General features: G+C 44.1%; 1 protein-coding gene across 1 annotated transcript; it reads right to left on the minus strand.

The window, feature by feature from the left end:
* Positions 1–1,136: 1,136 nt before the first annotated feature.
* On the minus strand, positions 1,137–27,507 carry LOC115635478 (myosin-1B). Its single transcript, XM_030534323.1, has 38 exons — positions 27,289–27,507; positions 27,060–27,203; positions 26,811–26,967; positions 25,955–25,982; positions 25,746–25,854; positions 25,557–25,649; positions 25,295–25,358; positions 25,102–25,200; positions 24,424–24,527; positions 24,123–24,261; positions 23,060–23,178; positions 22,811–22,960; positions 21,927–22,097; positions 21,006–21,312; positions 20,802–20,875; positions 19,138–19,225; positions 18,926–19,043; positions 18,418–18,541; positions 18,196–18,332; positions 17,078–17,333; positions 14,471–14,713; positions 14,188–14,364; positions 13,957–14,102; positions 13,782–13,872; positions 12,854–13,243; positions 11,696–11,822; positions 7,912–8,030; positions 7,397–7,593; positions 6,874–7,057; positions 6,628–6,793; positions 6,352–6,476; positions 5,794–6,102; positions 5,490–5,693; positions 3,965–4,090; positions 3,701–3,871; positions 3,512–3,616; positions 3,107–3,202; positions 1,137–1,304 (listed from the first exon to the last, which is right to left on the minus strand). The coding sequence occupies exons 1-38, from the start codon at positions 27,490–27,492 to the stop codon at positions 1,152–1,154; spliced, it is 5,814 nt and encodes a 1,937-aa protein (XP_030390183.1). The 5' UTR covers positions 27,493–27,507; the 3' UTR covers positions 1,137–1,151.

Consider the following 27,507-nt stretch of genomic DNA (forward strand, 5'->3'; position numbering starts at 1 on the left):
ACCACGTAGCCCAAATATGGGGGAGGGGGAGAAGTAGAGCCGCTCTTAGCACCACAGAAGCACACAAGGGCAGTGTTAGAGCTAGCTCACAACCATTTATTAGGAGTAGATAAGACCCTGGATAGAGTCCTAAGGAGGTTTTACTGGCTGGGAGTACAGGTGGAAGTCTAGTGCTATTGCACCTCCTGTCCAGAATGCCAGATGCACAGCCCCCGGCCTCATTTACGGGCCCCATTGGTGCCCTTGCCTGTTATTGGAGTTCCTTTCAAAAGGGTAGCCAGGGACTTAGTGGGCCCTCTAGAAAGATCGTCCTAGGACCACCGAAGCATACTACCTCTCATCCTAAGTTGCCCAACCCTGTGGTGTTGAGCAGGAGGTGGGAAGGGGAAGGAGGGCAGCAGGAGAGTGATAGATGGGAGATACATAAGTCCCTTCTCTGCTCCCCTTCTCTCTCCTACCAGGGTACTAGCGGAGCCCTCGATGCCCAAGAATAGGGGCAAGAGGCAGTGCCCTGACTCATCACATGAAGGGAAAGCACAGCACCCACCATAACAGCACTGGCCATTTGCCATACTACACAGGGAGCAGATCTGATTTGTGGGGTCAATTTATTGTAACACAAGTTCCAGGAAGTTGAATTTAGAAAAACTCAAATTGCAAATAAGATACAACTTGTTAACAGTGTGAGTAATTAACCAGTGGGACAGATTACCAAGGGGTGTGATAACTTCCTCATTGCTTGGTGGCTTTGAATCAAGACTGGATGGGTTGACAGCATTCACTTACATCATACAGAAGAATAATTTCCTCTGCTCCAGGAATTCCTGAGTGAATTCTGTGGCCTTGTATTTGCATGAGGTCAGATTGGATTATCTTAATGGTGGCCCAAATTCTTTCAAAATGTAGGGATGACAGTTTAAAAATATTTAGTGTATGTTTAGTTAGAAAAATATAAGTGCACAAATCTTAATAAGACTCTGAAGCTAATGAGTACAACACAAAAGCCACTTCTGATTCTTTGTATGCAAAGCTTTCTACAATCTTTATTTACTAGACACTGAGGACAGAATAAACAATAATTACAAAGCAAAGTGACAGAGAGATTCACATTTTGTGCATTTCTTCAATCATTTTGCAGCATGGAGACATCTTCACTCTTCTCCTTCAATCTTCTTGTGAACCTCGCGGCTCTTCACCCGGAGCTTATTGACCTGCGACTCCGCAATGTCAGCCCGCTCCTCAGCCTCTTCCAGCTCGTGCTGGATCTTGCGGAACTTGGTGAGGTTGACATTGGATAGTTCCTCCTGAGGATGGAGAGAGAGTTGTGAAAACCAAAAGGCTAATAGCTCCCCTTCTCCCACATTTGGGACTGATTCAATGCAACTGTTTGCTGAGAGGAAGGCCCAGACTCTGTCACCCACTGACCACTTCTTACCTCATCATTTTCTAATTCAGAATATTTATTTAAAACTAATTGAAATATCTTTGCAAATATTTAAGAGTTCAGTATCTTTAGCTGTGTATGTTCACTGATAATGCTGGAGTCATTTGCATTTGCAACATGACAGTAAACATATGATTGTTACTAAAAGTTTATCCTACAGTGGATGGGACAGTGAAGAAATCCAAATGGCAGATGCCACAGCATTCTAGCTCATAAGCATTTTAAGGGGAACACTTTAGATGAGCAGTATAAAAAATCTCCTATTTGCTAGATTTTTTTATTAGATTCCCAAAAAATTACCTTTCATAGAATGTGTGCTCATGGTTTTGCAAGAAAAGGGCAGGGCCGGCGCTTCCATTTAGGCAGCCTAGGCAATCACCTAGGGTGCCAGGATTATTGGTGGGTGGCATTTTGCTGAAGGGGGCGGCAGACGGCTCCGGTGGAGCTGCCGCAGTCGTGCCTGCGGAGGGTCTGCTGGTCCGTGGCTCTGGTGGAGCTGCCGCAGTCGTGCCTGCGGATGGTCGCCTGCTCCCGCAGCTCCGGTGGACCTCCCGCAGGCACCACTGCGGCAGCTCCACCGGAGCCGCGGGACCAGGGTGCGGGGCGGTGAAATAGCCATGCGCCTAGGGCGCTAAAACCCCTAGCGCCGGTCCTGGAAAAGGGCAATTGGTACTTTCTAGTGAGATGCAAAGAAAGAGGAAGACAGAACTGAATGAAAGGAACAGATCAGTTGTGTTATATCAAAAGCACTATAACCCTGTCACAAAAACCTCAAAAAAGTTTTAGTTCCTTAGTGCAAATCTATCTATCTGTGTGAAACACACACACACATGGAGTGGCTCCTTATTTTTCGTGTATTGTTGCAGGGAAATCAAAAGTATTCTGATAGATAGTGGGGATTTAAATAATTAGAAGAGTTACTGGACAGGTGATTTACATTCTGGGAAAAATAAGAGGGAGTTTTATATTAAAAAGACTTTAATATTTAATATTTGAGTAGGTAGTGTATATTGTAGTTCAGGTAGTTTCCATTCTAACCCCTTTCTCAGTTGCTCATAACTTTCTGTTACAAATTCTTTTCAAGAAATGTATGAGCACCCCTGAAAAACAGGAGGAGTGTAAATATTCCACCAGACTGATAACACCATGCTAAAGAATGTACAAGAGTGGTAAACCGAACAGGTACAGGACAAAGGATGTGCAAGCTCTGCTACACAAATCCTGATTTGTTCCAAGACCGAAGTACCTCAGCCATTGCCCCAGGGGAAGAAATGTTCTTTGACAAGGTGACAGCATTTTCTGGCTCTGGCAAAATTGAAAATTAAAGGTATTGTTTATATCTGAATGAAACTGTGTTTACTGCAGCCTCCCAGATCCATTGTTCTGGGTTGGCACTGTGTTGAGGGAAGCCCTCTCCCAACAATGTTGCTCTGAACCCGTCCAGGTGTCCACAAGGGATGTTACAATGGCCTACACAAACTAATTCTCTGTGTACTTGAGCTGTTGTGCAAAAAACATCCATAAAGCATCAAACAAATCCCAGGGGCTTAGATAGGCAGACAGACAATTATTGGGAAACAACTTAATATCATTCTCCTCAAAGTAGCAGAATTTCTGTTTCATCAGAGGATGAATATTTGCCTGCCTCAGAATGATACTTACAGCCTCCTCAGCTTGTCTCTTGTAAGCTTTCACTTTCAGTTGTAGTTTGTCTACCAGATCCTGGAGTCTGAAAACATTCTTGCGGTCTTCCTCAGTCTAAAAAGAGTTTGTAATGGAAGAGAGTCAATTCATTTCCTAATTATTTGCCTATTTCCTTCGTATTATACAGTGAAAGCAATGTTCCATATAAAACATTTTGGTAAGTAGGATAAAAAGGTTATAACATGGATATTTTAATAGTCTTTCAAATGATTTCCTGGTGAACTCTTTGTTTTTCCGTATTATTACTATTAAAAGTCTTGCTGTTTGAGAATGGCAATAAAAATTTGGCCCTGCAGGTTCAGGTACAAACAATTCATGCTCCCAGGAGAAGGATGTGACAGCACAAAGGGCCTCCCTCCTTACCTGATAGGTCAGTTCCTTTACTCTTCTCTCATACTTGCGCATACCCTTGATAGCATCAGCACTGCGTTTCTGCTCATTGTCAACCTCACCTTCCAGCTCACGCACCTGAAATGAGAAATGTATCATTGAGTTTCACTGTGCCTGGACATAGGAAATGTCCCTAAATGCACAAATATGGGGAATACGCACTCTGGCCTCCAGTTTCTGGATATGCTTCTTGCCACCCTTCAGTGCCAGCTGCTCTGCCTCATCCAGACGGAGCTGCAGGTCCTTCACCGTCTGGTCCAAGTTCTTCTTCATCCTCTCCAGGTGGGCGCTGGTGTCCTGCTCCTTCTTCAGCTCCTCTGCCATCATGGCCGCCTAGTGAGTAAAGAAAGGAAACTGGTCCAGAAAACCAGCCATTTCAGGTGCAAACACAGCCATGTTCTCCAAAGAAAGGTGCCTTCAACTCACATCAGTGATTGCCTTCTTGGCCTTCTCTTCTGCATTACGTGCTTCCTGAATTGTCTCCTCCATTTCACTTTGGATTTGGGAAATGTCTGTTTCCAGCTTCTTCTTCGTGTTGATCAGGCTGCTGTTCTGTTTAACAACAACAGACAAGATGTTTTTACAGTTAGTCCCAAAATATTGACTCTGGAGCATGAACTGAATATTTGTATTTAATATACAGGTTACTATTAAAATTTTGTAAAACAGAACTCTCCTCTAAATGAATTATCACTGCAGAACATTGGCAGATAGTCAGTGACGTACTGTGAATATTTTGAGATAGAGCTCTCAAAAACATTACCCCTCCCCACCAAGTCTCTGACAAACCCAGTATACCAAGGCTGTGTGCTTGCAGGAAGGACAGAAGTAGTGAGTGAATAAGGACTATATTAATACAAAGAAATATCTTTCTCATTGCCTTAATAAAGGTGGCAGTAAGGAGTACTCAGCAAAGAAACACAGAAGCATACCTCACACACGCTTGATATATATTGCTGTGTACTGACGATTTAGTATAGCACACACTTCAATGGGTACAATGGGAAGATCATCTTTTAAGGTCTACTGGTAATATCATCCCTTGTGAAAATAGGTTGGAAACACCTGCCAGGTGTGCAATCTGGTCAACTCCAAAAGCAAAATAATTGCTCTTTAGAAACACTTCCTGAGCCCCAAATATCATCACTGGCAAAGATGATTTAACAGTATCCATCAACAGCAACTATGTCTGAGGCAGGAAACCCACCAGCTCTCCCTTCAGACTGGTTCCGAATGATTCCAAAAGGCTACCGAGCTCCCTGATATCCCCCTCCATCACTCAACTTCAAGTATTGCTGTAATTCCCTCTGACCTTCACAACCGCCATGTAGCCTTCAACACGGAGTTGCAGTTTTCTGCTTCCATTTCAGAAATGGTCCATCCTACTGAATATTGCCGCAATGCTCATTTCAGAAAAGGTCTTTACTGCTTCTTAACACTGCCTGTCTCTGCTCTTTGGAGAATATGCTGTGAATATTTTAAGAGCTCTCACAGAAATTACCCCCATAGTCTGTGACAAACCCTATGTGGCAACTGTTGTAAATCTGGTCCTTTCCAAAACAAAACAATCACGTTGCAGAAATACTTCCTGAGCCCTGGGGGATGGCAGAGATGACTTAAAAGTATCCAATGCCAGAAACTGTATAAGAGGAAGGAAAGCCACTTCCAGATCCTCTGAGACACTTGCCCTGCTCCATCACATCACTGCAATTATAACCTTCATCATCCCTGTGTCGCCTTAAACACAGCAACATGAGGAAAACCAAGGATGGCCTTGTAACTTCATGCTTTTTGTTTAACAAAGGTCTATCCTATGGACATTAGCATAAAGGCCATTTCAGGAACAAAAATCTTCTAAATACCCCCTAGCACTGCTCTTTGGAGCAGGGGACATACAGAGCAGTCTCCTGCTTAGGGGTTTATGGGATTTCTTTTCACACTAGACCCTGACCTGGGTGTGCAGGAGCTGCACTCGTTCACTTGCGTCCAAAAGCTCCTGTTCAGCCACTTTCCTGGCCCTCTCTGTCTGTTCTAGAGCTGACCTCAGCTCCTCAATTTCAGCCTGCATCAGGTTAGCTCTGCGCTCAACCATGGCCACTTGCTCCTTCAGGTCTTCTTGGCTTCGGAGAGCATCATCCAAGTGTATCTGGGTGTCCTGTAAAATAAGTGAGAGAAATTACCTGGAGGCACAGACTCCTTGGCGTGCTGAAAAGATGAGCTAAGCTATTGCACTAGGCATGTGTGACTTACTGTACCTTGAGCGCTCCTTGTGTGTTTCGCAGGTTCTTCTGTGCCTCTGCAGCCAGGCGGCTGGCATGGCTCAGCTGGATCTCCATTTCATTCAGATCCCCTTCCATCTTCTTCTTTAGTCTCAGGGCTTCGTTTCTGCTCCTGATCTCAGCATCCAGGGTGCTCTGCATGGACTCCACAACTCTGATATGGTTTCTCTTCAGCTGTTCAATTTCCTCATCTTTCTCAGCAATCTTCCTGTCAATTTCAGACTTTACCTGGTTCAGCTCAAGTTGGATGCGGAGGATTTTGCCCTCTTCATGTTCAAGTGAAGCCTTAACAAGAGCAAGTGAAGGGTCAATAAAGGGACAAAAATAGTTTTTTTCCTTACAAATATAGTGTCAAATACTCCCAAAAACTGGAATGTAGTGCTATGGGTAGTATGGGCACTGAGTATATAGTTTCCAGCACAGCATGTGCTGTCCTCCTGTCCCTGTGAATTATCCCACTGTGTTTACAATAGGATACAGCTCCAAGGTTTTCTGACTCCCTCTCTGTAAAGCAGTGACTAATGGCGTTCGTACCTCAGCTTCTTCCAGAGCAGACTGGATTTCTGATTTCTCTTGCTCAATCTGCTTCTTCACTTTCTCCAGCTCATGCATGGCCTTTCCCCCCTCTGCAATCTGCTCTGTGAGGTCAGAAATCTCCTCTGTTGGGTTACAGACAAATAACGCAGTCAGACAAAAGGCCCAAAGAGAGAGAGGCTCCTTAGAAATGCCTCCAGCACAGACAGATTCACTTTAGAGTGTTAACAGGCTTTCCAGAAGGCCCATGTTAGGAGAAGAAATCTGGGCACTTACGCTGCAAGTTCTTGTTCTCACGCTTCAGAGTTTCAAGTTGATCCAAGGTTTCCTCATAAGCATTCTTCATCTTAAACAGCTCCGTGCTGAGAGAGCGAGACTCCTTCTGGGAAGCTTCCAGTTCTGCCTGCGTTTCCTCGTATTTCTGCTTCCATTCTGCCAGAACCTGAAGAACAAAAAGACCTTAGTCTAAGCAACAGAGATGATTAGAAGATGCTCCATCCAACACCCACGAGGCAGAAATACCTTATCAAAATTCTTCTGCTTCTTATCTAGAGCTGCACAGGCAGCATTAGATCTTTCCACATCAATCATCAGGTCCTCCACTTCATTCTGCAGCCTCTGCTTCGTCTTTTCAAGAGAAGCACATTTGGAATTCACAGCTTCGACATGTTCTTCAGCATCCTGCAGACGCTGGGCAAGCTTCTTCCTGGAAGATTGTATATACAGCTCCCATTTAGTGAGCAATGTGGGAAACAAACTGCGTGCAGCTGCTCTGGGATTTGTGAGAATACAAGTCACCGCTTCTGGGCCGTGACCCCAGTACATACATAATATGTGCCCTCTCCTAATCTTGGAGACACTACTGCACTTGGACTTTCCCCCTATTGTTTCCCAGGAGATATATACACTTTAGTTTTTCTTTTTCTCTACCATACATCCCATCTGGGCCCCATATATTCCATGTTCTGGGAATATCATTGGCCTCTTCCCATTTCCACATTACATTCTTGGTTTCTTCCAGTCCTTCCCCCAACCCAGCACATACTTGGCCTCTTCCAGTTCCTCTGTGCGCTGAATGGCATCTGTTTCATATTTGGTTCTCCACTGGGCAACTTCACTGTTGGCCTTGGACAGGGTGCGTTGCAGCTCACCCTTGGCTTCCTGCTCCTCCTCATATTGCTCCCGGAGCAGGTCGCAGTCATGGCGAGCAGACTGCAAGGCGTGGGCCAGTGCGTTCTTAGCCTGGAGATACAACAGTGTTAGTATAGCGTTGCTAAATATCCTGGGAATACTTCTGACAGTATCCTCCATCAGTCAATGATAGAAATCCCATTGTATGGGGGCATTTAAAATTGATCCAGATAAATATAAATATACTGCAGGGAAATTACCTGCATTGTAAGAGGCTGTGCTAGGTGACTTAATAAGTCATTTCCCTGTCTAGTTTCCAAACTGGTATGATTATATATGAGGTTAAAGCATCCTTTGTAGATGATGAATCGGGCATCAAATGAAACCTCCAACCTTCAGATGAAGACAAGATTTTGGAAAAATCCTCACCTTTATCTCCTCCTCTAGGTGCCTCTTCAGTTCCTCAATCTGTTGGGTAAAAGCCTGCTTGCCTCTTGAGAGCTGAGAAACTAAAGTATCTTTTTCCTCTACCTGGCGTGAAAATTCACCTGAAAAGGACACAGTGAAATAGGAGGGATTTAATGAGACTCAACTGAAAATTATGGAAATACTGTCTTTTCACAAATGAGACCAAATCATATTTTAGATGTGAGAAACTCCTGTTACATCATCCAGTCTATCTCTCTGCCAATCTCTTGTTCCCTACAGTACATTTTCTAGTGGCTTTCTCTAGTCCACTTTTCTAGTCGCATATAATTTTATAGACTCATCACCTGTGGAAGTCTAGTACATCTCGCTGTCAGGAAGGTTTTCCTAATATTGAGTCTAAATTTTCTTTTCTTAGTTTCATTCCAGTAATCCTACTTATACCCTGGGTGCATCACATTAAACATAGTCTTCCACCCTTCATATTGCCATTAAAATAAACTAAGTTATTACTTAGCCACACTGTATGTTATTATCTTATTAAGTCATTTCTCATTACTAGTCCCTTCATCCCCTTGATCAGGGTTGGATTACAGAATGTTGGAGCCTTGTGCACTGTGGAAATTGGAGGCCCCTTATCTTTCTTAAACCCTAGACACAGCATGTGTTATACAGTCTGCAAATATGGCAGCGAGTCTCAGTTAGCCTGGCATTGTGCCAAGACTTGAATGATCCAGATGTGTTTATAAAGGGAGAGACATGGATAGCCTTCTGAGAATCAGGGAGAGAGCACCTGTATCCCAATCATTTTCCTCTTGCACCTATTGATTTCAGAGTAGGACCATGGATTTGGTTTCAAGGCTCAGAGTGGAAGTTTTCAGCTCACTGTACAGCCACACAAGTTTGAGCTCAGTCTCCCAGTACTAAAACGAATGTCTGTGCCAGCCAAGCCCAATAATGTGGTAGCTTTGCAATGAGATTTGGTTGCTTCCTTTTACTCTTGACAATAAAGATGCCTTCATAACCTCATGTTACCATAGGACTTAGCATTGTTATTTTCACATATGAAACATCAGGAATAATAACTTATCCACCTTTCACTAGGAGTCTGTCTACACTGCAATGTAAGCCCAAGGTTAATAGAACTCAAGTTAGAAGATCTTGGGTTTGTTAACCAAAGGTCTGAGCGTTTACACTCATTTGTAACCTCAGGTTAGGAACTGTTGAACCCTGGATTCCAACCTGGGGCTCCAGTGTCTATACTACATTGTGCAGGACTGAGTTCAGCCACCCACAACCCAGACTTCTTAGCACCATCCCAAAATGTGGCCATTCTAGCCCTTTGTTCATGGTGCAGTGGGGGGAAACTTGATTGTCTGGAGGACAAAGAAAGTCAGCCTGTGGAGTTGTGCAGTACTTTTGGCAAACTCCCAGAGCACAAGTCCTGTGGAGCAGTGTCTACACTGCAAAGCAATAGGGCTTGGACCCTGGATCCTGGCTTGACTCAGGTTTGGACCCTCCACCCCTGGGGAGTCCTGAGACCATGTGTCTGAACTCAGGGTTAGTGTGATTTGTGTGTAGACAAAAAGGGGGTTAAGTTTAAGCTCAAACCCTGGGCTTCCTTTCAGTATAGACATACCCTGAGAGATCAGATCATGTCACCAGGACTTTCCCAAATAACCAGCTGAGATAATTATTCTAAACTGGTAGAGAAAGTTCAGAGAAGACTTAAAAAATTGAATATGAAATATATTACTATTAATAGATCTAGAATATTTAATTTAAATATACATGGCCATTTATTAAAAATTTAATACCAACTCTCTGTTTCCTCTTTTGCTCTGGAAAACATTTGCAAAGTAAGATAATTGCTGGGGTATATTTATGAAATGGGACTTAGAAATTAACATGACAGTGGCCAGTTGGCTCTCCAGCTACAGGGGGAAAGTTTCCGATGAAAGCAAAACTTGCCAGAGACCATACAAATCAGAAAAGAGTAAGTACATTAGCACATTGGAACCTGAGTGAGCCTCCTGAACCTCAGATGCTTCTCCGCCTTTGAAAAACAGGGAAGGCTCAGAGAGGAACTTTGCCAGCTCCTCAGGGAAAAGGATTCTGAGTCTCAGCTGGTTCCGGATGCATATTGGATCCAAGTCAATACAAATAAGGGACTGACTTTGAGACCCCAATTGTAGGATTGGGCGTCACCTGCCAAGCAAGCTGGTTCTTTTCCTCTGAGAAGAAGGGTGGACTTGAGTACCAAGATGCCCAGCTCCCAGGACCCAAAGATGACAGGCAGAAGGAGACATGGACAAGCTGAAGCCCAAAAAGCAACCCAAGAAACCAGACTCCTCCCAGAAGCCCCCTCTGATCACCATGGCATTCAGAAGAGCACTAAGAAGAGACCCAATGTCTAGGGCACCAGACCTGCCAGTTCATCTGCCTACGGTGCCAAACCTGGGTAGCCTGCAACCCTATGCACCAGATCACTATACCACTCACTGAAGTCTGGCCCAGCTGTTCTCTCCCCACCCCCATCATGACAGCAGGGGCAGCCGGGCCAGATTTAATGGGACTCAAAGGGGATTGCCATCGCCGAGAGTCAGAAACACCGGCCACTGACCTCCAATCCCTGGACACACATGCCAGCCTGTCCCTCCTCTTCCTCACATAAACACCCCACACCAGCCTGACCCCCCCTTACCTTCCCACTCTCCTCCATCACCCTGACCCCCCTCTTCCCTTCCCAGGCATGCCCCAATCAGCCTGATCCTCCTCTTCCCCTCCAGCCGGACCCTCCTCTTCCCCTTTAAGGTTCCCCTCACCATACCACCCTGACTTACCCAGCCCATGAGCCCCCAGACGCATCCCCTCCTAGAAGCCTCAAGCAGGTAGCTTACTCTACCCTCCCAGGAGCCCCTGCCACCCCATCTTGGTCCCTGCTCCTTATCCCTCCCTGCTTGCAGAATAAAGAATGCAGTGCTTTAAGGCCTATGGACTCTGGACAATTTGCATGAATTGTAGGAAGTTTTTATTTCCTTGACGAGAGTCATGCCAAAAGAATCTGATATACTCAAAGGCCTTGCATGTATTGACGTTAAAAAGTTGAAGCCTAAAATTATTTTTAAAAAACCTAAAGTAGAGTCCTAGCTCTGACGTGCAAAGGAACATCCAAATTAACCCTTTGCAGTAAAAATGGCCCCACAATGTTCAATAGAGAGTGTTTAGAACCGCCCTGTTTTGTGACAGGATGCATTTGCCCATTCAGCACAAAACTGCATTGAGCTTCTTTGGTGTCATATTTGTTGGCAAATGTAAATCTAGGGTCCAGTGTGTCTCCCAGACCTCTCTCAATGTTTCTGTTTCTCAGAGTTCCCCCACTCAACTTCCTAATCTCTCTAGGTTCCTTTTTATTATATTTATCCTTGCTGGGTTTTGCTGCTCTCTCCATATAAGTATCCTCTGCAAATTTCATTAGTGTGTCATTTCTGTGCTCCTCCTTATTATTCTTAGCAGTAACAGCAGTGGCAATGCATTCGGTGATGTGTTCAAAATAAAACAAAAATCTTCCAGTCTCTATTCTATTAGCATGAAGTAATCAAGAAGGAATTTCTACTTGGTAATGATCTGACACATGGTAATCTAGAATGTTTATAGGCATCACACAGAATGGCAGGTAGATTCTAAGCCATAGAGAGATAAATTCACCATTGTCAGAAGTATCCCAATTCTCAGGCATAGACTGGTCAAATTTCTGCCTTGAAGCAAACACTTATAAGCGTCTTACCTGCTTCTGTCTGTAGACGAGCTCGTTGAATGCTCAGGTCATTGATCAGGCGCTGGTGCTCCTCTTCCTTTGTCTTAATCTCACTAAGCTGATCTTCCAGAGTGCGGCAAATCTTCTCAAGGTTTGCCTGCAGTATGTGAAATGGACAAAAGGAAAGAGGCTACACAACTGGCTCTGTTGTACTCTGAGATCACATGAACTGCAGCTCTCCTGGACCACAAAATGCTAGCCAGCATTTAAGAGTGAAAACAGTTCTATAGTAAGGACTTACATCACTAAGACTGCAGGATTTATAGAAGATATGCATCATGATATGTAGTAGTGTGTGATAATGTATTGTCATAAAGCATTCAAATGTTATCTCACTTGTTTAAAATAAATATCTCTTAGAACTGGAAGGGACCTTGAAAGGTCATTAAGTTCAGCCCCCTGCCTTCACTAGCAGAACCAAGTACTGATTTTTGCTCTATTTCCCTAAATAGCCCCCTCAAGGGCTGAACTCATAACTCTAGGTTTAGTAGGCTAATGCTCAAACCACTGAGCTATCCCTTCCCCCTTTAAATTAAGGAAAAGATTGTTAGTTGAGATGTAGAGTCCTTGGTTTTTATTTTAAATCATGATTTATTGGGTATTTATTATTCCCAAAACTCATCATTTTACAGTGATCAGAGGGAGGGAAGGGAAGGCAGAAGAGAAAAAGACAGGAAAGTTAAAAGGAGTGAAGTTAAAATAATTCATCTGTCAGAAGTTTTTAATGTTTTTCTTTTATTATTTAAATTTTAATCATTTAATTAAAGTTTCAGTGTAATAATAATTGTGAAGGTCTTTCCTGCTAACGTGGTACTAACCTGGACTAATAAAGGTAGAGGCCTTTGGATTTCAAGTTTCTTTCCTATCAAAACCTTGGCCATCAGCCTTAGACTCTGTTCAACCCTGCATTTGATTCTTATGTTATAAACCAAAAGTACCCATTAGTTATCATTGTATTAATGCCAAAATTACTAAACACTAACTCATAGTAATACATGTACAGCTCTTACCCTTCTTTTAAACGCTGCTTACATGTAAATTTGATATAATTAAATATAAATCCTCTGTTCTTTTCAGCTGCAATAACACTTAGGCTGAAGATAGCTCTTTCAATACATAGCTCTGTACCTTGGCTTTGGAGACAGTCTCCATGTTACTAGCCAGGTCGTCAATCTCCATCTTCAGTTCACTCTTCTCCTTCTCCAGCTTCTGCTTGACTCGTTGCAGGTTGTCGATTTGCTCCCCAAGCTCTGCTGTGCTGTCCGCATGCTTCTTCCGGAGGGCGGCAGCTGTGGCTTCATGCTGCAGAGTGGCCTCTTCAAGGTCTCGGCGCATTTTCTGGAATTCTGCCTCACGCTTCTTGTTCATCTCAATCTGAACCGCTGTGGCACCACCAGCTTCTTCCAGACGCTCACTGATCTCCTCAAGTTCCCTGGAGAGATCACCCCGCTGCTTCTCTGCTTTTGCTCGAGAGGCACGTTCAGCCTCTATCTCCTCCTCCAGTTCCTCAATACGAGCCTAGAGAACAACAGGAAACGCTAAGACTGTGACTTCATTCTGGAGTCAACAACAGTATGGCTTTTGGCAGAGTTCTGCTGGCATAACATCGTAGAATAGATGCAGCCTACATGGACAAAAGGGGTTCCAGTGGCAAAGGAACATCACCTTCCTGAACTAGGGTAGCTACATTCAAAGACCCATTGAGAGAACTTTGGGTCCCTGGTACATCATGTTCACTGGGTACACCTCTTTCCATTTCACTCTATTTACACAGATGTTAAAGAAGTTTGGGGGGTCTCCTGAGCTCAGGGCCCTGGTACAACTGTCCCTCCTATCTCCCTCCTTTCATCTGCCTACATTGATGGAAGCTTTCTTCCACCAACACAGCTGGTGTGCAACTACAGTGAGGCAAATCTGTGTCAGTCAGGAATGTGGTTTTATCAAATCCCTGGCCGACATGACTATGTCAACCTAACTTAGACCAAGCCTAAGAAAGATGGCTTCCCTTTAACTGAACTTGTTCTGAAGGGCAGAAGAGAGAGAATTTATGACTAGCCTGTAACTCTTTGATCTTCTTCTGCAGCTGGATGCCCAGGACTTGTTCATCCTCAATTTTGCTTTGGAACTGACTGATTTCAAAGTCTTTCCTTTTCACACGCAAAGGAAAAGAAAAAAGGGTTAGTGCTGGAACAAAATGTATTTGCAGGATACCCCCTGCAAACCATACCTACTTCTTCAGTTTTTCCTCCAGCTGCTGCTTATCATTTTCTAAATCCATTGTGGATTCCTGGGCCAGCTTCAGATCTCCTTCAAGTTTCCTCTTAGCTCTTTCAAGGTCCATGCGAAGCTTCTTCTCTTGCTCCAGTGACCCTTCAAGCTAAACAGAAAAAGCCATAAATTCTCTGCTAACAAGAGCCTAACTTCACACTGGTTTTGTTCTCTCCATATGCTATTGTGCCTACATCATCCACTTGCTGCTCCAGCTTGGTTTTAGCTTTGCTCAGTGTGTTCACTTTGTCCTCTTCTGCCTGCAGGTCATCCAGGGTCTGCTGATGGGCCTCCTGGAGGGCTTTCTTTTCCTTTGTCAGTTTAGCGATGGTCTCATCCAGGACTGCCATCTCCTCGGTCAGGTTTTTCACCTGCAGAGTTGAACAGAGATAGTTAAAGAAAATGGATACAAACATTATTGTTTGTGAACCAACAGTGTCATATTTTAGAATGTTCGTTAGATATTCTGCCTTATACCTTGTTTTCTGTGGCATGTTTTTCCTTTTCAACCTTGGCCAGTGTTAACTCAAGGTCATCAATGTCTTTCTTCAGCTCTGAACACTCATCCTCCAGTTTCCTCTTTTTGGCTGTCAGCTCAGCATTCATCTCCTCCTCATCCTCTGCTCTTTCAGTCAGCTCCTTAATTTTAGCTTCAAGTTGGATTTTGGTTTTGATCAACTGGTCACATCTTTCCTCAGCATCAGCCAAGCCATCAGATTCCTACAGTGAATCCATTATTAGGATCTTTTTTTAAAGGTTTCTTTTTCTTACTGATGTTTGTCTCAAAATGATTTTTACTGCATCTTTTATAGCATAGAATAAGTATTTTATAGTTATGGTTCTGATGACACTTCCACTTATAGCTCGTATTATCAGTCACTTAAAATTTTCTGGAAAAAACCAACCAATTGGCCTGAAATTTCTCTAATTTCAACACAACTCAAAAATGAAAAACACGTATATTTCAAAAATCTGTCCATAAATGAAGCATCTCTTACCTGTTCATATTTTTGGCAAATATTTTTAGTGCTCAGGTACCTCAGGTATGGCTTGACAGAGGATATCAAATTTGGGGATAGATCCTGCAAATGGATCTACTCTCATAGAGCCCATGTCTTCCATATGACTCCACCCAGCTGGACTCTGCACCCACACAGAGCCCTCTGATGTCAGTGAAGCACCCTGGAAGCAGATCTTTTTGCAGGGTCTAGCCTTGGCATCAACTGAGTGTTCAAATTGAGGCTTAATCCTTCAGAAGCCTGGCTGAGAAATAGTGGAGTTAAGCCCATGCAAAATCATCTACTGCGTGATTTTTTTAAAGAAAAAAACTGAAATGTCCTTAACTTTTTATGCACATCATGTAGCTCAGGCTCCAAAATTTTCTCTAAGAGTCATTATTTTCACAGGGCCAGATTAAGGCATAGGCACTATAAGCTTGTATGTAGGGCTTCAACTCTGGAGCCATGCGGCTGCAATAAAACCACAGCATGGGGCTACGAAGAACAGCTTGAAAATGTGAGCCGAGTGTAACTGATGCAGTGACAACTGCCTGAGTTTGCAGACAGCTTAAAACAATAGTTCTGAGAGGGCAGAATGGCCTCATTCATTTCTTTGGGGTGTGAGCTTTAAGCCTTGCTGCTTTGATGGGCAACAGACATCGCCCAAGCAGAGGACTGTGTGGGGCCAGAGTGGAAGGGTGCATGGATAGACACTCTGGACAGGGGCGTGTGCAGGAATAAAAATTTGACCCCCTCTTTAGGGGGCACATTCTGTGCTCCCCCTACTGCCCTGGGCCAGAGGAGCTCACTATCTCCCCAGGGCAGCACTGGGGACCCTGTGCTCCTCCCTCCTACCCAGCATGTACTCCCACCACCACTGTCCAGGGGCCCTGTGCACTCCCCTCGACTGATCCCTTTCCTTGCCTGCCCACCCCAAGAGGCTCTGCTCACTGCCGCACTACTATTGGTTAAGAGAATTGTCACTCTGTATCATCTCAGTGCTAATTGGTGGAGGCAGAGAAGGGGGCGGGGTGAGTGAGCTCCAGAAAACACCGGCTCCTGAAAGAGGGGATCTGGCTGCCCAGTGCTGCAGCAAAGAGCTCTGCATTGCGAGCAGCCCTCCAGTATGAAACTCAGAGGGCAGGTCCTAGGGTGACCAGACAACAAATGTGAAAAATCGGGACAGGGGTGGGGGGTAATTGGAGCCTATATAAGAACAAGACCCAAAATAGGGACTGTCCCTATAAAATCGGGACATCTGGTCACCCTAGCAGGTCCCCACTCCACCCTGGGGACCGAGGAGCTCGCTCTCCCTCCACGGCCCTGGGGCCGCCAGAGTTTTGTCCCCCTGCCAATTACTGGGGGGCGTGCCCCTGCTTTCCCCCCCTTGCGCACACCCTGGCTCATAAAGCAAGTACTCAGGGTGCTGCCACCTCTACTTCTGTGGAGCGAGAGAGGGAACCCTACATCTGACACTGCTGCTCCAGAGGAGAAGAGGTCCTTTCTGCCTCTTCTTCTGGGAAAAGAGGACCTCGTACTGTGGCCACTGCTTCTCTGGGAAGTGAGGAGCCCTGCTGCCACTGCCATTTCAACTGTGTGTGTTGGAGGGCTCAGGGGACCACATCAGAGGGCTGGGCTGTGCAGGTGGAACCACAGAGGGCCCCTTATCATAGTGCGTGTGAGGCTCCAGATTGCCTTAATCCAGCCTGGGATGGCAACATTGGTGGCATAATACCTTTAAAGGGTACAGCAGATGTGTAAATTCATCAGGGCTCGTGAATACATTGTCATTGTCATGGTAAGTTCCCATGGGTGAGGTAGGAGTATTTAAAGAGCATAACTTTGCTTCTCCAAATTTGCTTGCTCTCACCTTGTTTTAGGGCATGATCTGTCATACGTGGCTGGGAATATTGTTATTTCTTTATACACGTATACTTTGTATATTAAACACTGGGAATATTTTATCTTGGCCAAATACTGATTCCAGTGCTATTAATGGGATGCTTCATGGGAAAGTTGCATTTGGAACTTTCAGCTTGGACCTTTCTACTGTGCAATTACGGTCGAATGCACTGGTGATACTCACAGACTGCACTTGGAGCTGCAGGTCGTTTTTCTCTTGCAGCAGAGTCACCATTTTTTCCTCCAGTTCTTTCCTTTTTGCCTCAGACTTAGCAAGCTCTTCCTTCGTTTTCTCAAACTCTTCCTTCATGTTAGCCATCTCCTTCTCAGCTTCAGCACTCTTCAGCAAGGGCTTGATCTTGAAGTACAGCTTCATCCAGGGCCAGTGCTTGACATTCATGAATGAGCGAACGTTGTATTGGATACAAAAGAGTGACTCTCTACAATGTAATCAGAGTATATGGTCAATGATACTGCAGTGTTACTAATTGTGAGTAGCACTGGGGCCACTCACATGAAAAAGTACTACTCTAAGGGTTACATCTTTGGACCTGCTTGAGCCTTAGAAAGTCTAGGGGCAGTAAAACTCCACTGTCGTTCTCCTTAATGTGCATGTTGAACTAATGTCTGTTCTCTGTAGACTCACACTCACAAACCGGGATAAACTTTCATTCCCTCTTTACACATCACATCTGTAACTGACCCACTCCTTCTGATGAGTGTTTTGAAGTCTAAGGAACTCTGAATTGGTGTAACTCACAGGTTGAGGATTTAGCATAAAAGTACCCAACTGGAAGGTGTAAGTTAAAACTGGCCACCCCTAGTGTAACACACACTTTATTGCACCTTCTTCTTGCTCCTTGGTATACCAGTTATATCGATTTGCACTCCCAGATAGAGCTGGGCAAATAATTGATTTGTTGGTTCACTGGCAGTTTCGAAAAATAAAGAAAATCAGTTTGGGTTGAACCAAAACTAATGTTCAACCAAAACTACTGACAGGTATTCTGGGGCTCCTCCTCTGGTTGTTTTGTGGATGACACCTAAGTCCCCTTGTGAATCTTAATTGGACATTTTCTTGGGCCTAAACTACAAGCAAATTCATTAATGGTTTTGGTTGACCTAAAACTGCATTTTTCAGCAGATGAACTATTTGTCTGAAAATTTTCACCCAGCTCTATTCCCAAGCGCTCACACCTTGATACAGTGGGTTAATGAGATCTAAGTTAGACTGAGTCCATCCTGTAATTTTGTTCATTTCACCTCTGTGGGTGACCTAGCAGACATACAGTACGTTGCTACCTTCTTTCCATCATTTTCTTGAACTCCACTCTCATCAGGAAGCCACGACACATGGCTTGTGTGCGAGTGATAAGCTGTGCCAGTTTATCATCTCTCATCTCCTCTAGAAGACCCAGAAGTCCTGCTTTGAAGAACACCTTGAGGAAGAGAATGTTACAGACAATCACTTTCATTCTGAACAGAATACAAATAGACGGTGCTTGAATCAAAGAGAGTTTGTACCTTGGTGTGACCAAATTTATACTGGGTCTGATCAATATCAATGGACCCAAGTAGTTTCTCAGAAGCCTTCTTGCTGTCCATGAACTGTCCCTCTGGAACAGCGCTTGCATTTAAAATCCTATATCTGTGGGAGAAAACAAAATATGAAAAAGCTCACATTCCTCACAGTTCTGACCACATTGGCCATGTCTCTGCCTTTCTCCTCCCATGAAGCACCTATTCTGAGGTCCCACAAACAGACCCATCATGAAACTCAGCTTTATGGTATTTAAAGGGCTACATAGTCACCTGGCATGGCCACTCCACTGCTCAGCCACCCCTTCCCCTCCCTCTACATAGGAAAAGTGTGGCATTTTTGCTGCTTTTTGGACTACAACCGTTTGGTCCTCAATTTCTTCTATACACACAGCATGTGCTGGGCGCTGGAGTGACTACAATAGTTAAAGCATTTAGAAAATGCAAGCTACTCAACAGACAGCGAATGGAACAGGGATTGGAGGACTCTGACCTCTGTTTAAAGTCTGCATAAATGATTCTGCTGGGGAATCCTTTCCTGCAAATTCTGATCCCTTCCAGCACGCCGTTACACCTTAGCTGGTGTAGTACGAGTTCATGTTCCATGGCACCTTAACAAATCACAGCATGAATTACTACCTTATTGTGCAGCCCAGAAGGAATGGCTGCATCTCACTGAGATCTCTGTACACTGACACTTCTTACCGGGTGTCTTGGTTTCATTGGGAATGATGCATCGCACAAAGTGAGGATGAGTGCTTCTCAGATTGGTCATCAGCTTGTTTAAATTCTCCTGTGAAACCATAAGCAAAGGTTTAGGTTAACCCATATTACTCCTATGCAGATGTCTGCAGATCTATTCATGGATAGATACAGTGAAATGTTTATAATGGGATCATGATTTGTAGCAAACTGTTGACCAGTGTTTGAAATTCAGACAAATGAGCTATCAGGTCTTACCAGCTGGAGCCATTCTAACCTGTGCCTCCCTCCTTCTTGTAATTTTGAAACTTGTTAATAAATTGAAATTAAATAATTACAAATAGTACCATTGAGCCTATGAGAAATGGCCATTATGACTGGCAGAAGAGCCATTGGAGTTGCTGAAACATAAGGCATCTTTCAAAAATCTGGGACAAACATCAGAAGTTTATTCTAAACTTAAAATGTAATGGACTGTATGTCATGATAAAACACAGGCCTGAATGCAGACTCTCCATGCCCTCCACCTTGTCTAGTCCTTGACACCTGAACAAAGTGAGTGTGAGGTGGGTGTCAGGCATTACCACTCATGGGACAGACAGAGGGAGGAATTCTGATTTGGGAGCGTTGTACACCGTTTGCACTTCTTTGCACCAGTGAAAATGACACCCAAGGTGTCAGACAGGAGAGAATCAGGATGCTTAAGAGCAGGGGTGGCCAACCTGTGGCTCTGGAACTACATGCAGCTCTTCAGAAGTTAATATGCGGCTTCTTATATAGGCACCAACTCAGGGGCTGGAGCTACAGGCGCCAACTTTCCAATGTGCCATGGGGTGCTTACTGCTCATCCCCTGGCTCTGCCACAGGCCCTCTCCCCCTCCACCCCTTCCTGCCCCCTCCCCTGAGCCTGCAGTGCCCTCGCTCCTCCCCCCAGAGCCTCCTGCACGCTACAAAACCGATGATCGGGAGGAGGTGCGGGGAGGGAGCGGGAGATGCTGATCAGTGAAGCTGCTGGTGGATGGGAGGCGCTGGGAGCGGGATGAGGGAGCTGATGAGGGGCTACTGACGTATTACTGTGGCTCTTTGGCAATGTACATTAGTAAATTCTGGCTCCTTCTCAGGCTCAGGTTGGCCACCCCTGCTTAAGAGGATGAGAAAGGAAGGGGGTGAGAGGCAGAAGGGAAGTGAGACACATGTGACACACTCGTAATTTTGTCATCTCTTCAGTTATAATCAGAGACATGAAGGGCACCTACAGACCCAACCCCATTGCAACATGTGGGGGGGGGGCAGAAGCTGCACAGTTTATGGCCCTGAATCAATCTCTTCTGAAAGGGTAACTAGAAGGAAGGAAAACGATAAGCCCCATATCAGAGGATGATTTTGTTTTATATCATTTCTGACATCACCCAGAGGAGACAGTGACTCTGACATCCTCCAGAGGAGACAGTGACTCTGGCCCTGATACTCATGTTGTTAATTAGGCAAAATTCCTAGTGACCTGCCTGGAAGTTTTGTTTGATTGAGGACTTCAGCCCTTTGCTCTTTATGAGCAAGGAGGCTTGTGCATGTCAGAACTAACTGGAAACCAGGCTTTGCAAAATTAAAGGGGGTCTTCTTTCCTCCTTCACATAGAAAAGAGATTTATAGTGACCACTGTACTGTACCCTGAAAAGAGCAGAGACGGTCTGGAAAGAAGAACCCTTCTTCTTGCCTCCTTTCTTGCCACCACCACCACTCTCTGAATAATACAAGAAAAGAATGCAATTAAAATGTAAGGATCTCATGAAGATGAACATTTTGCATAATTTTTAATTCTATAGGAGCTACCTGCTGTGTGCCAAAGAAAATACTGATTTCACAGAAATTACCTGCATCTCCACCATACGCAGCAAAGAGCAAAGCCAGTGTTTTCAGTGACGATTTCTGGTATAGCCCAATGACAGTTTCATTCAGGGGATCCTTGTTCTTCTCGAGCCAGCCAGTGATGTTGTAGTCCACAGTGCCAGCATAGTGCACCAGGGCGAAGTGGGCCTCAGCCTTTCCTTTGGCAGGCTTGGGCTTCTGGAAGTTGTTGGACTTGCCAAGATGCTGGTCATAGAGTTTGTTTTTGAAAGACACATCAGTTGCCTTGGGGAACATGCACTCCTCTTCCAGAATGGAGAAAATACCCATTGGCTGAAAGACACAGCAACAGAAGAGAGGAAACAGAGATATTACAAATCAGCCTCCTAGACAATGTGGGCATCCCTTGGTTGTGTTCAGGAGGGATAGTGTGTCAGGGAACATGCCTTCAACAAGATGAAATCAGGCTAACCTACCTATGGTATCTGTTTATAGGTTTGAAAATAATAAAGATATAGCTCATGGAAAATCACCTTGCGTGTGCTAGACAGATTTTCTGTGTGTTAGAGAAATAAAGTGAATGAAACAGGAATCATTCTAAACCTGCTGTGTCTAGGTGTGAGGCCATGCAGTTCTTTAGATGGCCTTCAAATAGTGACTGTGTCTCAGTAACTGAAAAGAGGTTCTAAAACTTACATTGTCCTCTTCTTTGTGGAAGTGAGCAGGGACAGGGACTGTTGCCATAGAGTTATGTGTGGCTGCCTTGTGACCCTATCCCAAAGTTATGGATTGAGACCTTTTCACAACCAATGTCCAGTATATGTATTTAATTATTCAGAGAATTGTAAATCATTTACATGCACTTGAGCGTGCATTTATTAATTATCTTAAGTATAGCAAAATCCTTTAGAAGCTAAAGAACCCTTGAGCTCATAAAGCATAAGAACCTTCTCAATGAGCTCAATGCAGGCAGCCAAGTCCATCCCAAAGTCAATGAACTCCCATTCGATTCCTTCCTTCTTGTACTCTTCCTGCTCCAGCACAAACATGTGGTGGTTGAAAAACTGTTGCAATTTCTCATTGGTGAAGTTGATGCACAGCTGCTCCAGGCTATTGAACTACACAAAGGCAAAAAGAAGATATCTATTTGTAAAATTCTGTGCACACCTGATATACCTAACAATGACTCTTCTTTCAACTCATCGAGTCTGTGTAACTAACCTGGGCTTCAATGGGATTCTGAGTTCTCATCCCTAAAACTAGGGAGATGTTTTGGGATTCGACCCTCATCTCTGCATAGACATTTCTGCAGTGTACAGCCCAAGCTTGTCTAGCTATTTTTGTACTCTGGGGCCCAGGCCTACTTGGGCATTTTTAAGCTCTTGGTCCTGATCAGATATTAGGATCTGGGCCTTCCCAGCTCCTTCTGAGCTCTCAGCCCTCTGGCCTACTCAGACATTTCCAGATACTCAGCTGCAAGCCTGCCTGGGAGTTAGTGAGCTGTCCTCTAGGTGCCATGAACACCTACAATAATTTGTGTTAGGTGCAGGATAATTTCTTTGCTATTAGGCACTACCTGTTAACAATTTGAAGGCACTTTCAGTGTAGTTGCCATTTCTGCATGTACTGCACAAAATCTATCCAAAAATGAAATCATTGGGGGGGTTATACTACTGTGAGGGAAGATCAAGAGACACCTGTTTCTGCAGAAAAGTCAGGCTTTTCCAGGAACTTATTTAAATAAAAAAATTGTTTAAAAATAGCCCTCAAAGTTCTCAGAACCCCCTGAACATCCCTCCCAGGAACCTGCTGTCAGATCCCTGCTCCTTACATCAAAGATCTCAAAGCCAGCAATGTCCAGGACACCAATGAAGTACTGTCTGGGCTGCTTGGTATCCAGCTGCTGGTTGATACGAATAACCATCCACAGGAACATTTTCTCAAAGACTGCCTTTGCCAGAGCACCCACCGAATTGTGCACCTAAACCAGTGGGAGAAGGACTGGTGTTACCATACAAAGCAGAGGAAGAAACCTGGGTGTGTTAATTCAAACCAGGAGTTCTAGGTCACCAATCGTTACCTGCTGCACGGTTTGACCTTTGGTCACATATTCATTCCCAACCTTGACTCGGGGGTAACACAGCGCTTTGAGCAGATCAGCTGAGTTCAGACCCATCAGGTAGGCTGCTTTGTCAGCCACTAAACAAAGTGAGAGGAATGAACTAGTAGCTCAAAGATAGACTTTGGTATCTTTTATAATGACTAGAAAAAAGCAATGAGATCTGTTTGTGTTTCACCAGCTACTACATCTATTAATAACTCCAGTAATTATGGAGTTTAGAGCTTCCTTTATTTCTTGATTTCTTACTGAAATGTTTTGCATTTGATTCAGAGGGTCTGTACATCAAGTGATTGAAAGAATTTGTCAAAAAAAAATCCCATATGGTCTGAATAAAAAATGTTAAAGGAGAAAGAAGCAGATGAACAGACAGGATGGAAAGATGGCTTTGAAGTTCTTTCTTTGCCACTTTACTGTGCAACCTATCTAGAGATTCTGATTTCTGAATGATCAGAATAAAGGACTCAGGTTAGTGGCCATATACCATGCTGTGCAATCCCACTGACTTCAACAGGATTACAAAGGGATGTATTTCAGTGCAGCATTTATCCTAGAAACAAATGAGAAAGTCTCTCTTCAGTTTCAAACTATGGCCCAAATTGTCTCCACAGAATGAACATAGGCAGGAGCTGTGCATACCTTCTGGGACACAATGGAACTTCATGATGTTTAACTAGTATAAATACCCACTCCTGGCCCTCTTCTGCCATCACTTCCCCATTGCCTATCTCATCTCATAGCACAGTCCACGAGCTGGTTTGGCAATAAAACACCTACATGGCCCTTTTCATGTGCAAAGCTAAGCTGCTTTACAAAGATGGCCATTTTTAAGATTACACCTTATGTGTCATTTACACCAGGTGGAGTAGATATGTTATAGTAGGTATGATATAACTTAGATCAACCCTTATAGCCACTTCCCCCATGAGTTAAATTGTGCCAACACTCAGATCAGCACAAGTGATGATTTAGGCTTCAGTTTTTGCTTGTATTATTGAGCATTTAGCTCAGATTCTGCTACTACCTTCTGTGCCATCCGGCTCCGCCTGCTCCTCTCGCTGCTTCTGCTTGAACTTCATGTTCCCATAGTGCATGACTGCCCCCGTCAGCTTGTATATGGCCATTTTTTCATCAGAACTGAAGCCCAGAATGTCAATGGCGCTCTGTCGACAGAATCAGTAAAGGAAAGATCTACCACTTAAGTGATTTAGGAGCCAAAGCCCCATTGACTTAAAATGGGATTTCAGCTCTTAAAGCACTCAGATGTTTTACTCCTTCTCTGATAAAGTTAATTGTCCATGTGCTAATTTATGTGTGTTACTCACATCTGTGGCTATGAGTTCCTCCTGATCATCGATGCTGGCTACAGTGATCTCACCTTGACTCACAAATGGGAAGTCATATGGGTTGGTGGTAATCAGAAGCATCTCTGAAAACAAGAATAGATCCCAATTTTTACCTGCTGCAGTGTGGTCTTTGGTCACGTAGTTATTCCAGACATTGCCTCAGGGTAACACAGGGCTTTAAGGGTATGTCAACATTCCATTGCAAACCCAGGTCTGTGGGCCCCATGCATACAGACTCAGTGTTTCCAAGCTTACACATGTGCATCATGCTGCATAGTAAACCCAGGTTTACAATTGAAGGACCTGATTCTCAGAACCATGCTGATGTGTCCATGCTGCTCGCAGACTCCAATCAGACTTTCTGCTTCTGGGGATCCAGACTTATGCTGTGTCCACACTGTGAAATGACAGAGTTTGGACCCACCTCAAAACAGGATTTGGGATTAGACTTCCCATGCCACATGAGTCCTAGGAGTTAGTGACCCGAGTCAGATAGATTTGAGTGTGAACTCTAGAGGAGGGGTTGGGCTCAAACCTGAATCTGAGCCTGGGTTTACATTGCAGTGCAGACATGCCCATAATTGCCCATGTAACAAAGCTCATCAGTTGGCGTTACTCAGTAACCAGTTCCACCAAAAGAGTGAAAATATTTCTTACCAATTAGTTCTGGCTTCTTGTTGGACATGATCTGATAAAATATGTGGTAGCTTCTTTCCGCCTTGAGCTGGAAAGTGACTCTAGATTTCTCCAGCAGATCTGGCAAAGCAGATAAAGTACAATTAGTGACAAGAAAACACAATGAGAAGAAAAAGAGACAGAGAATTGTAACCCATAAACAGGGGTCCCTTACATGTTTCAATGTCAGCAGAAGCCAGTTTCCCTGTGGTACCAAAGTGGATTCTGATGAATTTACCCTTTAAAGGAAAAAAGTCATTTCATTTAAAACCCTCAGAGGCTGACTCCAAAAGTGAGATTTGCAAAGCTGCCCTGGGAATCCCTTCAGCAGGCTTGAAAACTCAGCCAAGATTTATATTATCACAGTCTAATGATAGGGAAATATATGGCCCGTCATTGCGCTTGTGACTAGGAGCTATTTTGGCAAAAAGACTTACAAAACGAGAGGAGTTGTCATTCCTCACGGTCTTGGCATTCCCAAAGGCCTCCAGCAGGGGGTTGGCACTGATGATTTGATCTTCAAGGGTCCCCTACAAAGTAACAATTATCATCAAATTAAGGTTGTTTTAAACCATGTGGCAGTTTCAGAATGGAACATTTAATCCCATCTCTAGTGACCAACTCACTTGCATTTTGCCTGGCTCTTCCTTCTTCTTCTCCCCAGAAACTGCAATTGTTGCAAAGTACTGGATGACACGCTTGGTGTTCACAGTCTTTCCAGCACCGGATTCTCCGCTGCAAATCAAACAGAGAAGCAGAGAACACATAACCAAAAAGTTTCTTCCTGCAGTGCACAGCAAAGCCAACAAAAACCAGAGCAGGGAAATATACATACGTGATGAGGATGGACTGATTCTCCCGATCTGTGAAAGAGACAGAATGAAAGAGACTTTAAAAAGAGTTACTGAGTAACATTGAACTCACTGAAAACTGAGTGAAACAAATAAGTGCTGGGATTTGCAAAGGGGCCTCAGGACATCAGGCAGCTAACAAAAAATCCGTAGGAACTGGGCATCTAACTCCTTTAGTCCTCTTTGAAAATCCTAGCCATAGTAAATAATAAATATAAGCTCATGCAGCTCAATAGAGCCATCACAGGATACTTATACCCACTTCCCTTTCACAGAATTCCCTCTTACAGAAATCTGATAAAGCTACTTAACTCTCTGGACAGTAAAGGGTTATGCAGAACAATGACTTGGTCCTCAATTTATAACCATTTGCAGAGCATCAGTGCAAGAAGAGTGCAAAGTGTGTGCGAATTACTGTGCAAGGTGTAGGGGAGTGGAGAATTCTGATGCACCACTTTGCACATGTGTAAATGACACATAAGATGCAAAGTCAGGAAGAATCAGGCTTCCTGAGAGTAAGAGTGTCATGATTTTTGACAGTTCTTCTTTGGGCCCAGCTAGAACCAGAATGTGCAGATGCAGATATGGACGTTCTGTATTTTTTCCATTAACCACATACTTGTGAACTTCCAAAAAGGTTTGCTTTGGGTTCTCTGAGAGCTAGGCTAATATTTGGGTCAAGTTCAGTTTGTTTTTGGATGAATTTGTGCTTGCACATTGCTAGTTCTAAATGTGTTTTAGTGTCATCAGCTGCATGTCATTTTTTTTCCTGGAAAGAAGATTGTGTTTCCTCATGAAATTTTCACTCTATAATCACTTTTCAGGAGTTGAGCCACTCACCAGTTAACATGAACTGATAGGCGTTGTCAGAGATGGAAAAGATGTGGGGAGGGGCCTCTTGACGCTTTTTGCCCCTGTAGGCAGCCACAACTTCTGGGTTGTACACAGGCAGCCACTTGTAGGGGTTGACAGTGACACAGAAGAGACCCGAGTAGGTCTGAAAGAAAGGGAGATAGCATGGTCGGCTTCCACATGATTTAGTGTAGCTGTTAGTTTGGAAATCCAGAAAAGACTTCGACCTTTACTTACATAGATCATCCAGGCTGCGTAACGCTCTTTGAGGTTATACAGGACACCAGGTTCATGGAGATGGGTCATCATCGCCATGTCCTCAATTTTATCATATTTGGGAGGGTTCATGGAGAAGACTTGATCTTCCTTAACAGTCAACGTCTGGAGGGAAAGAAGAGACCCATTTCTATTAGCTAAGAACAGAGGAGGAACAAAATGCTGTTCCTTACTCCTTGTTTTTACTCACTTCTCCTTTTTCAGACTTGACTGTGACCTTCCCACCTTCTCTGCTCTGGATTACGCTTTTCACATAGGATTCCTTGGGATGCACCACAAAGACCGAATTCTTAGCATCAAAAGGCTTATTCTGGTCTTCAATTCTCTCCTTCTCTGTCTTTCGGAGGAAAGGAGCTGCTGCCCCAAAAACGGCCATCTCAGCATCCGAAGACATGACTGCGGTTTATCT

The sequence above is a fragment of the Gopherus evgoodei genome, chromosome 15, assembly GCF_007399415.2.
Source record: "Gopherus evgoodei ecotype Sinaloan lineage chromosome 15, rGopEvg1_v1.p, whole genome shotgun sequence".
NCBI classification, from domain to species: Eukaryota; Metazoa; Chordata; order Testudines; family Testudinidae; genus Gopherus; species Gopherus evgoodei.